Here is a 14,390-nt window from a genome sequence, read left to right as displayed (position 1 = left end):
CCTTCTGGACTCTGAGCAGGTGCACTGCTGTCTCCCTCCTGCCCGGTCCCCTTCCCCCTCACTTCACATTCAGCAGCCACCAGGTCTACTTCATTCCTCTGCCAAGTTCTGTCCATATGACCTTCCCTCTTGGCCTCAAGTCTCACAGTTTCTCACTGACACCAACCCAGTAGCCTCCTGACCTAGCTCCCTGCCTCCCCGCAACCCACCTTTGACCCATTACCTACCCCAAGGCCAGACCATCGATCAGCTTACAGATCCGACCTCACTACTACCCTGCCTGCAACTCTTCCTGAGCCCTGTAGTCTGTAAGTGAGTCTTTAACTTTGCTGTTCAAGGGCTCATCAGTGAAACGTTTTTGGGAGTGTATTCCCCAGAATATATTCACTTACCTAATAATTTTATACGTGTCGTAGCCAGCATAATGACCCCTGACTACTCTCACCCCCTGTTATTCATACCCTCGTGTAGTTCCCTTCCATGCTGAGTAGCCCGACTGTGTAACCACTAGGCTATTGTGGAGATGGAGCATTACTTCTGAGGGTAGGTTGTAAAAGAAATTGCAGCTTCCATCTTGTGCTCTCAAATCACTTGCTCTGGGGGAAGCCAGCTGTCATGATGTGAGAACACTCAAGCAGCCCTGTAGAGAGGCCCATGGGATGAGAAGCTGAGGTTTCTTGCCGATAATGGCCAGCACTAACTTGCCAGCCATGTGAGTGTTGCCTTGGAAGCTGATCCTCCAGCATTGGTCAAGTCTTCAAATGAAGTAGCACTGACTGATAGCCTGACTACAAGCTGATAGACTCTGAGCCAGAACCAACTGATTAAGCTGTACTCAGATTCCTGACCCTTAGAAACTGAGTGAGATGATAAATAGTCGTTTTAAGATGCTAAGTTTTGGAGTGATCATTTTCCAGCAATAGATCACTAATACACATGGACCACTGTACACATCTATTATGTACCTTATAAAATATATTCCCAAGAAAAGGGATAAAAATAATGTATATAAATGAAGATCTAATGTTTTCTTGCCACATTAATGGATGATCTTGTGACCCCCTGGGGTGCATGTCCCCCACTTTGGAGACCTCTGCGCTTTTGAATGCCATTCAAAACACCTCACCTGGAGATTCAAGGCCCGTCTCAGGGTGGCCCAAGCTACCTCTCTGGCCGTTTCTCTTCTGCTACTGTTTCCTCTCCCTAAGGTCATTCGCTTATTCCCACTGATAAAATCCTACCTGTTCTCCCAGGCCAACATTACAGACCTCTTCTAGGAAGCCTTTCTCGATTGCCGTGGAGGTGGGGTTACCAGGTTTGGAGCCCAGCCTCTTGGTGTGCATTGCTCTCCACACTCAGAGTGCACTCAGAGGGGATGAGTTTGCTGTGTATGAAATGTGGCAGGCAGAGTTCTCAAAGTGGCCCCCAAGATTCCAGTGTCATCTCTGGAACAGGTGAATATGATGAGATATCACTCTCACAATTATATTATATATAGTTAATCATATATGATTATATATACAGCAGGTCCTTGAATAATGTTTCATTCAATGTCATTTTGTTATAATGTTGATGAGATGCTACAAGAACTTAACTCTTGTTTATATCAATTAGCTTACGGTAAAATTGGTTTCTTTACACATTGTTTAAAGTTGCAGAACCTATTGACATTAAATGGGAACTTAATGTGCATATATATATATATATATATATATATATATGACACACAGACAGAGACACATACATATACAGTTGACTTTAAGACAGAAAGATTATCCTGGTGGGTCTAATTTAATCACAGGAGCCCCTTTAAAGGTACAGAGGAAGTCAAATTTGAAGCATGAGAAACATTCCAGTCACTGTTGCTGACTTTGCAGATGGAGGTGCCATGTGATGAAGAGTGCAGACACCTCTAGGGGCTCTGGGTGGCCCCTGGTTAACATTCAGCAAGGCCATAAAGACCTTAATCCCACAGCTGCAAGGACCTGGATTTTATTAACAACCTGAATGGGCTTGGAAGCAGATTCTTCTCTTTTGCCTCCAGAAATGAATCCAGCTCTGTCAGCACCTTGACCTCAGTTTTGCCGCTTTGCGAGGCCATGAGCAGAAAATCTAGTTGGATTTCTGCCCTATAGAACTGTGAGGTAATAAATAAGTATTGTTCTGAGCCACTGAGTTTTTGTGGTACCTTGTAACTCAGCCATAGAAAGTGCATATGTTAGGCTTTGTCCCTGAAGACCTTGCATAATTCAAGGTCTATATTCTTAAAGAGATAAATGTAAAGGGTGGACAAATTCTCAGAGTGCATAGATCTAACACCATTGTGGTACCGTTTTATTTTTAGCTACTTTTTAGTTTCTGAGGATTATCTCTAGTATTTTAAAGAGGGCTTCCCCGTAAATTAGTGACCCGATGTTCCATGTTGTTTATCTGGCTTTCTTTACAGAATTTTATCACCTCTGACTCCCATTCTAAAGTTATTGGCTTTGGGGGCTGTTTTACAGCACTGATCCAAGCACTGTTCGCTAATCGATGGGTTTGGGGAACGTGGTTATACACACTGCTTTCTGTGTATGTGTCCAGCTTTCTGCAGTTTTACAAAGTGAACACACCTGTACAACCAGTGTCCAGATCAAGAAGTTGAACATTTCCATTACCCCAGAAGCTCCCCTGTGCTCTTGCAGGGATAACCACTGTTCTGACCGAAACAGTGTAGGTTTATTTCCCTGAATAAACCAGATTGTAAGGGATAATACCAGAGAATGCTAAAATAACAGCCCAATAGTCACCAAAATTACTGGCCACAGTCCCAGTGCGTGCAAACAACATGGGCTTTTCAAGACACGGACAAGTGACGGTACAGCCAGGGCTTTCACACTTCATGCAAGAGACATGTGTTCCTGAATGTCTCACATAACGTAAAACTCTCATAAGTCAAGTTTTCTCACAAAATAACTAACATAGAATTTGCATGACTTCACATTTTGGGCCTAAAGTGAGACTTAGGAACATCTTTAATATTGCCCAATTTTTAATTTAGTATACTTTCAATTCACACACTCCTCACTCCTGTCTGAACACAACCCTCTCCGAATCCCCCATGGAGTTGTGAGGTACCACATTTTAGCATCTCTGTGCTCCCAGGGCCCAGCCATGATGACAGCATAAGGTCCTGGACTCAGGCTGCTCCAATTCTAGTCCTCCCTCTGCTGTTTCCTTGCTGCGTGACCTTGGGTAAACACTTGCCTCCTGGGCCTCAGTTTCCTCATCTGCAGATGTGCTCTGGGGATAATAAGAGGAGCTAATGAATGAAAAGACTCAGGCACAGAGCACAAGTCAATGGAGAAGGTTCGTTGGCACTAATCCCACCCGAAGTGGGGAAAGCCTGCTCTAATGCCTCTCCCCTCATTTCCCAATCCCCCATCCTTCCCCTCTTGCTGCTGGGAACTTTACTCTCCAGGAGAGCAAAGCTAGTCAGCCTGAGTTGGGGAGTCTGGTGGCTGAGCCCCAAGAAAGCTGGAGCTTAGGGTAAGATGTCAGGGTCACAGGCCTGGGTTGGGCAAGAGTGAAGAACGGTTCCCTCTGATCTTGGTCAGGGGTATTTGGAGACACCAACAATTCTGGGAATTCAGAGACAGTAAGTGATGGGGGGAAGGGACAGAGAGTAAACAGCTAACTTCACCCCAGCCCTTGTGGCCTGGCTCCCCTCTCATACCATGCAATGAGTGAGGTGACCAGCATGTGGGGGTATAGGGGGCAGACCAGGAGAATCCCCCTCTTTGGGGAAGAAAGCAGAAGCAACCCATCCCCCGCTCCCGCCCCCACACATCCCTGTGTTCCAAATTCATTTCCACTTCTGTTTACGTCCAAAGTCCCTGGCACTTTAGATGCCAGGTTTGGTGCTCTAGGACACACAGACACACAGACGCGCAGATGCACAGGGCTCAGGGCCCTCATGTGGACCCTGTCCCTTGCTCTTCTACTGTCTAAGGCTGTCTGCGCACCCCAATTCTCCAGGCTTCAACCCCCTTCTTAGCCTGGAAACTGCAGAGCATTGCGGGACTCAGGAATCACCCTCAGAGACCTTCAGCAAGTAAAAGGGGAAGAAAGAGAGGGGGACTGACCAGGGCGGGGTGGGGGAGGGGTAGTGGGGACCTGCTGTCAGGAGGGCAGGGGCTGGGCGGGAAAACTTCAGAGGATAGATTTTGGGTGTCAGGCCTGGGAGGAAATGGGGGAAAGAAGAAAGGTCTCCATGTAGCCACCGATTACTTAGAAAGGGACTAGACCCCACATTGCAACTCTGTTCAGTTCCAATCTCAACCCTGACCCCAGAGACCTAGTCCCAGGTCCAGCCAGCCCTACCATGACAAAGGAGTATCAAGATCTCCAGCATCTGGACAACGAGGAGAATGACCATCAGTTCAGACAAGGTGAGAGGACACCTCCCCCCATTTCTGAAAGGCGAGCATTAGGTGGCTCAGGCTCCCTTCCCTTGGCTCCTGCTTTTTTCTGTGACCCCTGACTCTATCTCTGGGTCTTCCTCCTTCACAAGAACACAGTGTCTGAACCACCCCTCTTAGGAGAGGTGCAGGGTGTGGGGGCTTCTGCATGCCTCCTGACCCTTGCCATGTTACCAACTTCTCGGGACCCTGGGGGAGGGGGTGAGCCCAGGGGGGTGTGGGTGTAACTGGAAGAAGTTAGGTCTCTTCCTCCTTCTCCTCTTCCAACATCAGATAAACCTTGGCTGTGTGTGTGTGTGTGTATGTGTGTGTGTGTGTGTGAGAGAGAGAGAGAGAGAGAGAGAGAGAGAGAGAGAGAGAGAGAGAGAGAGAAAGGGTTGTCTGGGATCAGTCCGGTCAAGGGGTAAGATTTCTGTGCGATTTTTGATCTGAGAGAGGATGAGACCCTCTTACCTCAAAAAACAGCTCCTTCCCCCCACCCCTTTCAGATCAGAGAGGGATTTTGTTTGAGCTGAATGAGAATGCAGTTCTTGGGGATGAGAGTTGGCACTGCCTTTTGATGGGAGAAAGGGCTGCAGAGGAGGAGAGAATGAAGGGAAGGCCCTACATTCTAGCTCACAGAAACAGGGCTCCCTGGGTGGAAGCAACTTGAGGGACCTGAAGTGTGGCTACTTTGCCTTCTCTTCCTGCACCCAGCCAAAGAGCAGTGGGATTCGTGGGAGAGAAAGAAACCCCCTTCTCTTGCCCCACCTTCAGAGGGGAGCGGTGATTCCCCAGGTGGCCACGCACTCCACTAGTCTCCTCCAGCTCGCAAACTCCATTCTCAAGGCTCTGGTGAGGTTCATCAGCTGCACGGACACAGTTAGGCCACTAGGTGTCAGCAAAGGCCTAGAGCCTGGGTAGGGCTAGGGAGGTCAAAGCTTTGCATCCATCTGGAACCCTCTTCCCTTCCCCACCTCCAGTTGTCTCTGGCTCCTCCAAGTCACCTACTGCCCATATTTCTTAATCTATATATTTCCTCCTACACTGCTAGAGGAGCCTTAGCTTGCTCTCCTCCTAGGACCAAACAGCTACCACAGGCTCCTCTTTGTCCCTGAGACCTTGATGCCCTCTCCTCTTGCAGGATTGCCTCCTCCCCAGCCACTCTTTCAGCGTCTCTGCTCCGGACCCCGCCTCCTCCTGCTCTCCCTTGGCCTCAGCATCCTGCTGCTGGTGGTTGTCTGTGTGATCGGATCCCAGAGTGGGTGTCCCCAGGGGTGGGCTGGGAAGGGAGCCATGTTGAGGGGTTGGTGGAAGCAGTGGTGAGGGGAGTGCTGGTTGTTGTGATGGTGGATGCAGCCCTCTCACTTTGTCCCATCCACACCCTCTCCTCTCCAGACTCCAAGCTGCAAGAGGAGCTGCAGGCCTTGAAAGAGACATTCCGCAACTTCACAATGAACACGGAGGCAGAGGTCAAGGACCTTCGCGCCCAGGGTGAGGGGGGCCTGGGCTGAGGCTGGGGGGCTGTGGAACACTAGGGATGTTTGGACACTAAGCAAGTCTCTTCTTCAGGAGGAGGTGTGGGCAGAAAGATGAAGTCCCTGGAGTCGCAGCTGGAAAAACAGCAGCAGGACCTGAGTGAAGGTCAGAGAGGGAGCATGTGTGTGAGCATATGTGCGTAGGATACAGGGGCCCTCTCAGGCCAAACCAAAGGGTCTTGTGGCAGGGGCATCTGTGATTGACCTTTGGTCGTGCATACAGATGCAGAACCTTCCCAACCCCCTTTCCTCCTTTCCCTCCCTACTCTTATCCTTCTGTCCCTCTCTGTCCTCTGTCTCCCCAGATCACTCCAGCCTGCTGCTCCACGTGAAGACCTATGTGTCTGACATGCGAAGCCTGAGCTGTCAGCTGGCCATCCTCCAGGGCAATGGTGAGGAGGCAGGGATACTCAACTCTTCTTTCCTGTCCACTTCCCCTCCTGGCAGCACCTCAGCCCCTCCACCCTCTCTCTGCTCCACTCCCCATCCCCACTTCAGGCTCTGAAAAGACTTGCTGCCCTGTTAACTGGGTGGAGCATGAAGGCAGCTGCTACTGGTTCTCTCACACTGGGAAGCCCTGGCCCGAGGCTGAGAAGTACTGCCAGCTAGAGAACGGGCACCTGGTGGTGGTCGGCTCTTGGGAGGAACAGGTGAGGGCTCTAGATGGCTTGTCTGGGAAGCTGGCTGGTCTACGGAGAGGTCACTACCCTCCTCTCTCCTCAGAAATTTGTCCAGCACCATATAGGCCCTGTGAACACGTGGATGGGCCTCACTGACCAAAATGGGCCCTGGAAATGGGTGGACGGAACAGACTATGAGACGGGCTTCAAGTGAGTATGTGCACTCTGCACTCTGTCCCTCTGGCCTGGGTCCTGCTGTTCCAGTTGGGTGGGTCCCAGGGCAAGAGGGGCTGCTTGGTTTGGCTTGAGGATTTGGCCTCTTAGAGCCCATATCTGTGTGGTCTCCTTAGGAACTGGAGACCAGAGCAGCCAGATGACTGGTATGGGCACGGGCTCGGGGGAGGCGAGGACTGTGCCCACTTCACAGATGATGGCCGCTGGAATGATGACGTCTGCCGAAGGCCCTACCGCTGGGTCTGTGAGACAGAACTAGACAGAGCCAGCTAGGAGGCTCTCTCACCTAATTTATTTCCTCAATGCCTTCACCTGACAAAGGGGCCTGGTTTGGGGATCTTCCTATCTGGGAGCCTCCTGCACCTTCTCAGGGATTTTCATCTGGAATTTTAAGGAAAGGTGAAGGATGATGTCTGAGGAATGTAGAATGATGTTCAGAGGGGTGGGGATATTGAAACCCATGCTACTTTCTGCAGTTTGCAGGTTATTATTGTCAACTTTTTTTTTTTTTAGAGTAAAAAGAAGAGAAATATACTAAACATTCTGAGTTGTTTGGTTATTGGGGATCAAGAATGGAGAGTGGGCTTGTTGGCACTAGGAAGCTTGGGCAGGCTGTGGGGCATTGGGGGAACTGTATCAGCCAGATGGTGAGATTCGTTATTTACAGGCATGGGATTTAGGGCAAGTTACTCTGCTCTTTGAGTCTCAGCTGGAAAATAGTGTTATTACTGGGACCATCCTACTTCCATCAACCTCTCCAGGAACAGAACCACCCCAATGTCTCGAGTGCTTTGAAAGCTTTGAATGAAACTCCTTGATGTCTGTTGTGTACATTACAGTGAACAGAAGCAAAATCCACAGGTAACAAATGCAATGAATAAAAGCTGAGCCTCAACCAAGAGTGACCAAACACAGGAGGAAAACCAGTTCCATGGAAGGGAAGACCCCAGGTAAATAGAATCCACCACTCAGGATGGGAGTTAACAGGACAAACAGATCAAGACTTTATAGACATTTATGGGATTATTAACAAAAACCGACAAAGTATTAGCCACAAAGAAGACCCTAACTAATTCTAAAAAGGAGCAATGCTCTGAACAAAATGAATAAAACACAGTTAGACATGAAAATGGAAGTAGAACCAAAAAAAATCTAATATATATATATATATATATATATATATATATATATATATATATATATATATATATATATATGTTTCTCACCATCTTTCCAGATAACTTTAAGAGAAAATCAAAGTCAAGTGAATTAGAAATGAACAAAGAAAGTATACACACTGAGGTTGTGGATGGTCTAAAGTGGTTCCCAGGAGGAAATGTATAAGACTTTAGCAAATTCATTAAAAGACAGGATTGAAATAAGCTAAGTTTTAACTCAAGAAACTTGAAAAACAATAACAAAATAAACCCCCTAAAATGAGTAAAGGAATTTATTTTTTAAAAATCAAAAATAAATAAACTGGAATATAAAAATGTAGGTACAACCAATAAAAGAAAATTCTGATTCTTGTAAATGGTGAATAAAATAAACAAATATGAAAGAGAAGAAAGAAACACAGATATATGACTTTAAAGAAGTACAGATATAGAGGATATAATTATGTAATACTTCCATATTTGTAACAGTAAAGACAGTGTTTCCCCCAACATTGTTGTAATTTTTGGGTTAATCCCTTAGAAACAGAGCTTGTAATTTCCAAACTTATTAAGGGGAAAAATGAAGAAAAAAAGTTAATCTAAAGGAAGATGGGAAAAGAGAGAGGAAAAAAAAAACCAGAACAGGTAGATAAGAAAAAGCACAAAATAAAGGGTTAGTTATGAATCCAAATATGTTGCTGGTTATATTAAATGCAAAAGACTAAATTATCTTGTTAAAAGACAAGAACTTCCAGACAGAATAAAAAATAAAGTCCTACCATATGCCTAAGAGATACATCTAAAACAGAGAGGTCGAAAGCCAAAGCATGAAAAAGATATATTAGGCAAATTTTAACCAAAATAATTATCATAAAATTACAATTTATAATAAAAAGCATTATCAGAGATAAAGAGGGTCGCTCCTAATGATAAAAAGTTTAATTCGACCGGATACACCAGTATTAAATATATATGCACCAAATAACATAGCCATGAAATATATGAAAATGAAAAATTTGGAAGAACAAGAAAAAATAGACAAATCTATATTCATAGTAGGAGATTGTAATACATCTCTCTCAGTGATAGATCAAGCAGACCAAAAAAGACTAAGGAAACTGATGTTTTGAACCCCAGGTTGTACTATTGTGATCCAACAGACATATTTAGTACACTTCACTCATTAACTACAGAATACTCATTGTTTCCAAGTACATTGAGACATTTTCAAAAAATTAAACAAATACTTGGCCATAAAAGCAAATTTTAACTCAAACATAATTTTCACTACAATGACTAGAAATGTAAAATTCCTATAGAAAATATTAGCCAATCAAATGGTATATTAAAAGAGGTGTGTTCAAGTAGCATATATGCTAGGAATTCAAAGATGGTTTAACATCACAAAACATCTATTAATTAAATAGACTTAGAGAGTACAGAAGACTAAATTAATGGTGTATAAGAGAAAAAAATCACCCAATGAAGAAAAACACTTGGCAAAAGTTCAACTCCTATTTATGATAAAATCTTTTTGGACTTCGGCTGCTTCTATTTTGTTGCCCTACTATTTTCAATGTTTGCATTCTATCATATGTTCCAAGATGTCTGCCCATCCATGACACATTTCAGGCAAGAGAAAGAAGAGAAAAAAAAAGAGGAGAATGGCACATTTCCCCCGTCTCCCTTCTCTCGATATTTCTGGAAGTTGTATGCACTTTGCTTACATCTCTGATCAGAACTAGTCCCAGGGCCACATTTAGCTGTAAATGTGGCTGAATAGTGTACTCTTTACTGTAGATGGCCAATTTCAGCTAACTACCAGGGTATTCTACTAATGTAGAGCAGGAGTCAGCAAACTATAGCGCTCACTTTTTTTGTAAATAAAGTTTTATTGGAAGAGAGCCATACTCATTTGTTTACATATTACTTTGTGACCGCTTTCATGATATAAACAGCATTCAGTAGTTGCAACAAAGCTGGCAAATATTTGCTATCTGAGCCTTTACAGAAAGTGTCCGTGAATCCTGGTGTAGAGAAGAGGGGAGAATGGATATTGAGGTCAATTAGAGGTGTATGCCACACTGTTTTTATTGCTGCTGTTTAATATTATCCTGGGCAACCTGGTGAAACTGCACCAGACAGGAAAAGGCCTCAGAGTTGTAAGGCTTGGAAAGGAAGGGATAAAGCGATATAGTCATCTACACAGAAAATCAACACCATCAACAATTAGACTTAATAAGAGGCTTCTGCAGGTATGTCAGGCAGCTATCAACACTTTAATGTATAAAGAATACGTAAGAAAAAAGTTAAAATTCTTTCCAAATTAATACATAAAGTCAATGCAATAAAATACAAATTTCAGTTGAATTTTTAAAAGTAACTTCATCTTTTTAAAAAATGTAAATAGAAAAATAAAAGTCAATTTGCAAAAAAAGCAAAAATCGAGAGAAAAGGAAAAAAGACATTAACACATATTGCAAAGCCATATTCATAAAAATGGTATGGGGTTATACAATAACAGAAAAATGGACCAATGGTATGAAATAGGGAGATCAGAGACAGAACTATGCATACACGAGAACTTCATATCTAATAAAGGGGCACCTCAAATTGGTAGAGGACAGGCATTATTGGGAAAACTGGCTCTTCATATGAAAAAAATCCATGCCTAACATGACATACAAAGGTGGATACTAGATAGAGTGAAGACCTAAATATCAAGGTAAAATTACAAAAGTAATAGGAAAAAAAAGAAGGAAAGAGAATATTTTCACTTACATGCAAGGTATCCAAAGCACATTACAACAACAACAACAAAACTGGTAAAATCAACTGCATGAAAATGAAAATTTCAGCTCAATAACAATGTATCAGTTAAGCTCCCAGCAAGAAACAGATGGCATACATGAAATGGGTAATTGGAAGATGTTTTAATAAAGGGATGATTTACAAAGGTGTGAGTAGGATTAGGGAAGCCACAAGAAATAGGGCAGGGACCCAGGTAGTCCCATAGCAGAGAGCCATTAGCACCTCCAGGAACCCAGGAAGAGAGAAAGCTCTGTGGAGAGGGCCTCCTGACAGGAGCTGTGACTTTATCAGTCTGTTGTGATTGATAGGAAGCGAGTTGCCCACAACTAGCTACTCTACAGGGTGGGAGTTGGGGGAGTCAGTGTTCTCCCTTTGCTCTTTCTCCCTCTTATTTCCTGCTAGCTCCGGAAGCCAGATGGCAAAGGCAGCAACTGATGCAATCAAACACCTCTGCCTCCAAAACCACCGGATGTGAAAGGGACAAATGGAAGACATCCAGCGAAGGAGGCTCCTAGAGACAAAGAAACACATGGAAAACCTATTCGATAGATAGCAAAGGATATAAACAGGCAGTTCACAAAAGAATCCCTGGGGTCTAATGTGCATATGAAGACATGTTTATAATCGCTAGTAATGAAAGAAACCCAATTTAAAACATCTCTTTACACCCATCTGATTGAAAAAAATTAGAGTGTAAGTCAAGTGCTGGCAAGGATGTGGGGAAAATGAGAACCATATGCACTGCTGAGGGGAGTATAAGTGGAATAGCCATTTTGCAAGGTACTTAGTGGACTTAATAATGCATATATGCCAGGGTCCCTGAAATCCTACTTCTGAGTATACATACCAGAGAAATTCTCTCACTGGTCCTTTACAGGACACTGTGAAGATATTCATGGCAGTGCTGTTTGGGAAGCAGGAACAAGGCTACTACCTAGGTGCCTGCTGATAGCAGAATATGATGTCTGATAACACATTTAGAACTACTGACGGCGGCACAGCCACTATGGAAAATAGCATGGAGGGTCTTCAAAAATAAAAACTAGACCTACCATATGACCCAGCAATCCCACTTTTGAATATATATCCAAAGAAAATGAAATCAGTATCTTGAAGATATTGGTATCCCATGTTCATTGTAGCATTATTCACAATAGCCAAGATACTGAAACAACTTAAATGACTGTCAATGGAAAAATGGATAAAGAAAATGTGAATATATACATACACACACAATAAAACATCATTCAGCCATAAAAAGAAGGAAATCCTACCATCTGCAACAACATGGACTAACCTGGAGGGCATTATGCTGAGTGAAATAAGTCAGACAGAGAAAGAAAAATACAAAATCATTTATATGTGGAATCTAAAAGAGTCAGACTCTTAGAACCAGAGAGTAGAATGGTAGTTGCCAGAGGCTTGGGGGTGGGGGAAATGGGGAGTAATTGATCAAAGGGTACAAATTTTCAGTTATACAAGATGGGTAAGTTCTGGGTATCTAATGTACAGAATGGTGATTATAGTTAATAATACTGTATTGTATACCTGAAATTTGCTAAGAGAGTAGATCTTAAGTGTTCTCACCACACATAAAAAATGATAACTATGTGAGCTGATAGATGTGTTAATGAACTTGTTTGTGGTGATCATTTCATAATGTATATGTATAGTAAATCATCACAGTTGTACCCCTTAAAAAATCACATTGGACAACCTAAATATATACAATTTTTATTTTTCAATCATACCTCAATAAAGCTGGGGAAAAAAAAAACAATTAAAGCATATTGCACAGAAAAAACCCCAGTGACTACATATACACAAAGCAATATAGAGAGACCTAAAATCAACACTGAATGAAAAATGTAAAAAAACAGAATGCAGTTCAGGTTCAGAACACAATCACATTGATAAAAATCATTAGCCTATACACACATAGCATCACATAATTTTCAAGGACATGTCAAATCCATTCAAATGGTTGTTTAAAGAAGGGAGGAGAATATGAGGTACAACCAGCATGAAGGGTAAACATCAAAATGAGAAAAGAGACTGAAGCTGAGAGTGGTGTCTTGAACTGAGGAGTGGGAGAAAGTCAAACTTCGCCTCTGGTACAGGAGGGAAAATGCCTGTGTGCCTCGCAGCCTCCACATTGCCAGGATCCTTAATAGGGAGCACTGAGAAACAGTCCACCAGGGGGACAGGCCCAGATAGGGAGGTGAATCATCACCTTGACTACTTCCGGAGGTCGACCTAGAGTGAGAAATAAGAATGAAAATATTAGAAAGGAGAAGGGCAATTAAAAAAGATTTGCAGAGATTGGATATCTCCATCATGATGCAGTGGTGGCTACAGTGTCATCTGTGAAAGGTTTTTGTCAGAGAACCTTAAACCTGAATCCGATTAAATTTCTAGCACCAATTACCAGTTTATAGGAAATTCAGTGGGGAGGACGGCGCACACACAGGCGTGCATTCCTTCAAATCCAGAAGATGGAAGATGTTACAGAGCCAATTTCTGGTTTATTCAACAACAACAACAAAAAAATGACAAGAAAAAAAAGGGAGGGGAAATTTTTCTAGATAAAAGAGGCTTAAGAGACATACATACCCCGTACATACAACATGGAGACTTTGCATGCTGATTTGAACAAACCACTTGTAAAAAGACCTTATGAAAAAATTAGGTAAATTTGAATACTAATTGGATAAGGCATTATGGTATATTATTTTTGATATGGTAATAGCATTGTGGTTAAGTTAAAAACAAAAGATTCTCCACTTTAGAGATACATGCTGAAATGTTTACAGGTGAAATTGGTATGTCTGGGATTTGCTCTGGAATAATTCAGCAGGGTGGGGTGGGGGAGGTGGGATGGGTGTAGAAGAAACAAACATGTTAGTGACTGTTGAAGAGAGTGATGGGTATGTGGGTGTTCATACTATTCTTTCATATTTTTGTACATATTTTTTCATTAGAGCTGAATCACAAACTGCAGGGCTTAAAGATGTGACTTAACTGAAATATGGGATGTGCGTGGCTCATGCTTGAGGTGGGATGCTGTCAGCAGGAGTTTGCATAGAACTGTCCACTTCTGTTGTGGCTGAAATCAGGTAGGTCAAGGGATATAATGTGGTCACCAGAGGTGTCTACTCCAAGCTCCATACCCAGACTCCTGAAAGAAGGATGAGGACACACAAAAGCAACCAGTACATAAAACACCTAAGATGAACTTAGGAGATATACAAGATGTGTATGGAAACAACTGTAAAACTCTAATGAAGGTCCTAAAAAGATCTAAATAGTGCCAAGTTATTCTTAGCTAGGGAGCCCCAGTAGTGTAATAATGTCAACTTCCCCTAGATTAATGTATAAATTCAAGGTTATCCAAACCAAAATTCCTATGCGATGATTTTTTGGAATTTAACGACATGATTCTAAATTAATCTGGAAGAATAACTGTGTGAGAATGACCAGCAGAAAAATTTAGAAGAACAATAATCAGGGGACTTGTCCTATCAGATATTAAAATATATTATAAAGTAAGTAATTAAAATATACTTGGTCCTGGCACAGGAATGGGCAGAT

The 14,390-nt window shown here is 43.1% G+C and overlaps 1 protein-coding gene across 1 annotated transcript; it reads left to right on the top strand.

The window, feature by feature from the left end:
- The first annotated feature begins 3,890 nt into the window (after nt 1-3,890).
- ASGR1 (asialoglycoprotein receptor 1) lies at nt 3,891-7,363 on the top strand. Its single transcript, XM_039847146.1, has 9 exons — nt 3,891-4,093; nt 4,333-4,430; nt 5,584-5,700; nt 5,838-5,933; nt 6,012-6,083; nt 6,283-6,369; nt 6,476-6,627; nt 6,701-6,807; nt 6,948-7,363. The coding sequence occupies exons 2-9, from the start codon at nt 4,364-4,366 to the stop codon at nt 7,102-7,104; spliced, it is 855 nt and encodes a 284-aa protein (XP_039703080.1). The 5' UTR covers nt 3,891-4,093; nt 4,333-4,363; the 3' UTR covers nt 7,105-7,363.
- Nucleotides 7,364-14,390: the final 7,027 nt, after the last annotated feature.

The sequence above is a fragment of the Pteropus medius genome, unplaced genomic scaffold (assembly GCF_902729225.1).
Source record: "Pteropus medius unplaced genomic scaffold, Ma_sr-lr_union100, whole genome shotgun sequence".
NCBI classification, from domain to species: Eukaryota; Metazoa; Chordata; class Mammalia; order Chiroptera; family Pteropodidae; genus Pteropus; species Pteropus medius.
Note: the sequence above shows the minus strand (reverse complement) of the source record. Positions and strands in the feature narration are given on the sequence as shown.

Bases quoted from the DNA above. Each gene is read 5' to 3' on its own strand.
- ASGR1 (XM_039847146.1), top strand. From the start codon at position 4,364: ATGACAAAGGAGTATCAAGATCTCCAGCATCTGGACAACGAGGAGAAT. The intron at 5,701-5,837 runs GTGGGTGTCCCC...TCTCCTCTCCAG, and splicing joins CTGTGTGATCGGATCCCAGA to ACTCCAAGCTGCAAGAGGAG. The intron at 6,084-6,282 runs GTCAGAGAGGGA...CTGTCTCCCCAG, and splicing joins GCAGCAGGACCTGAGTGAAG to ATCACTCCAGCCTGCTGCTC.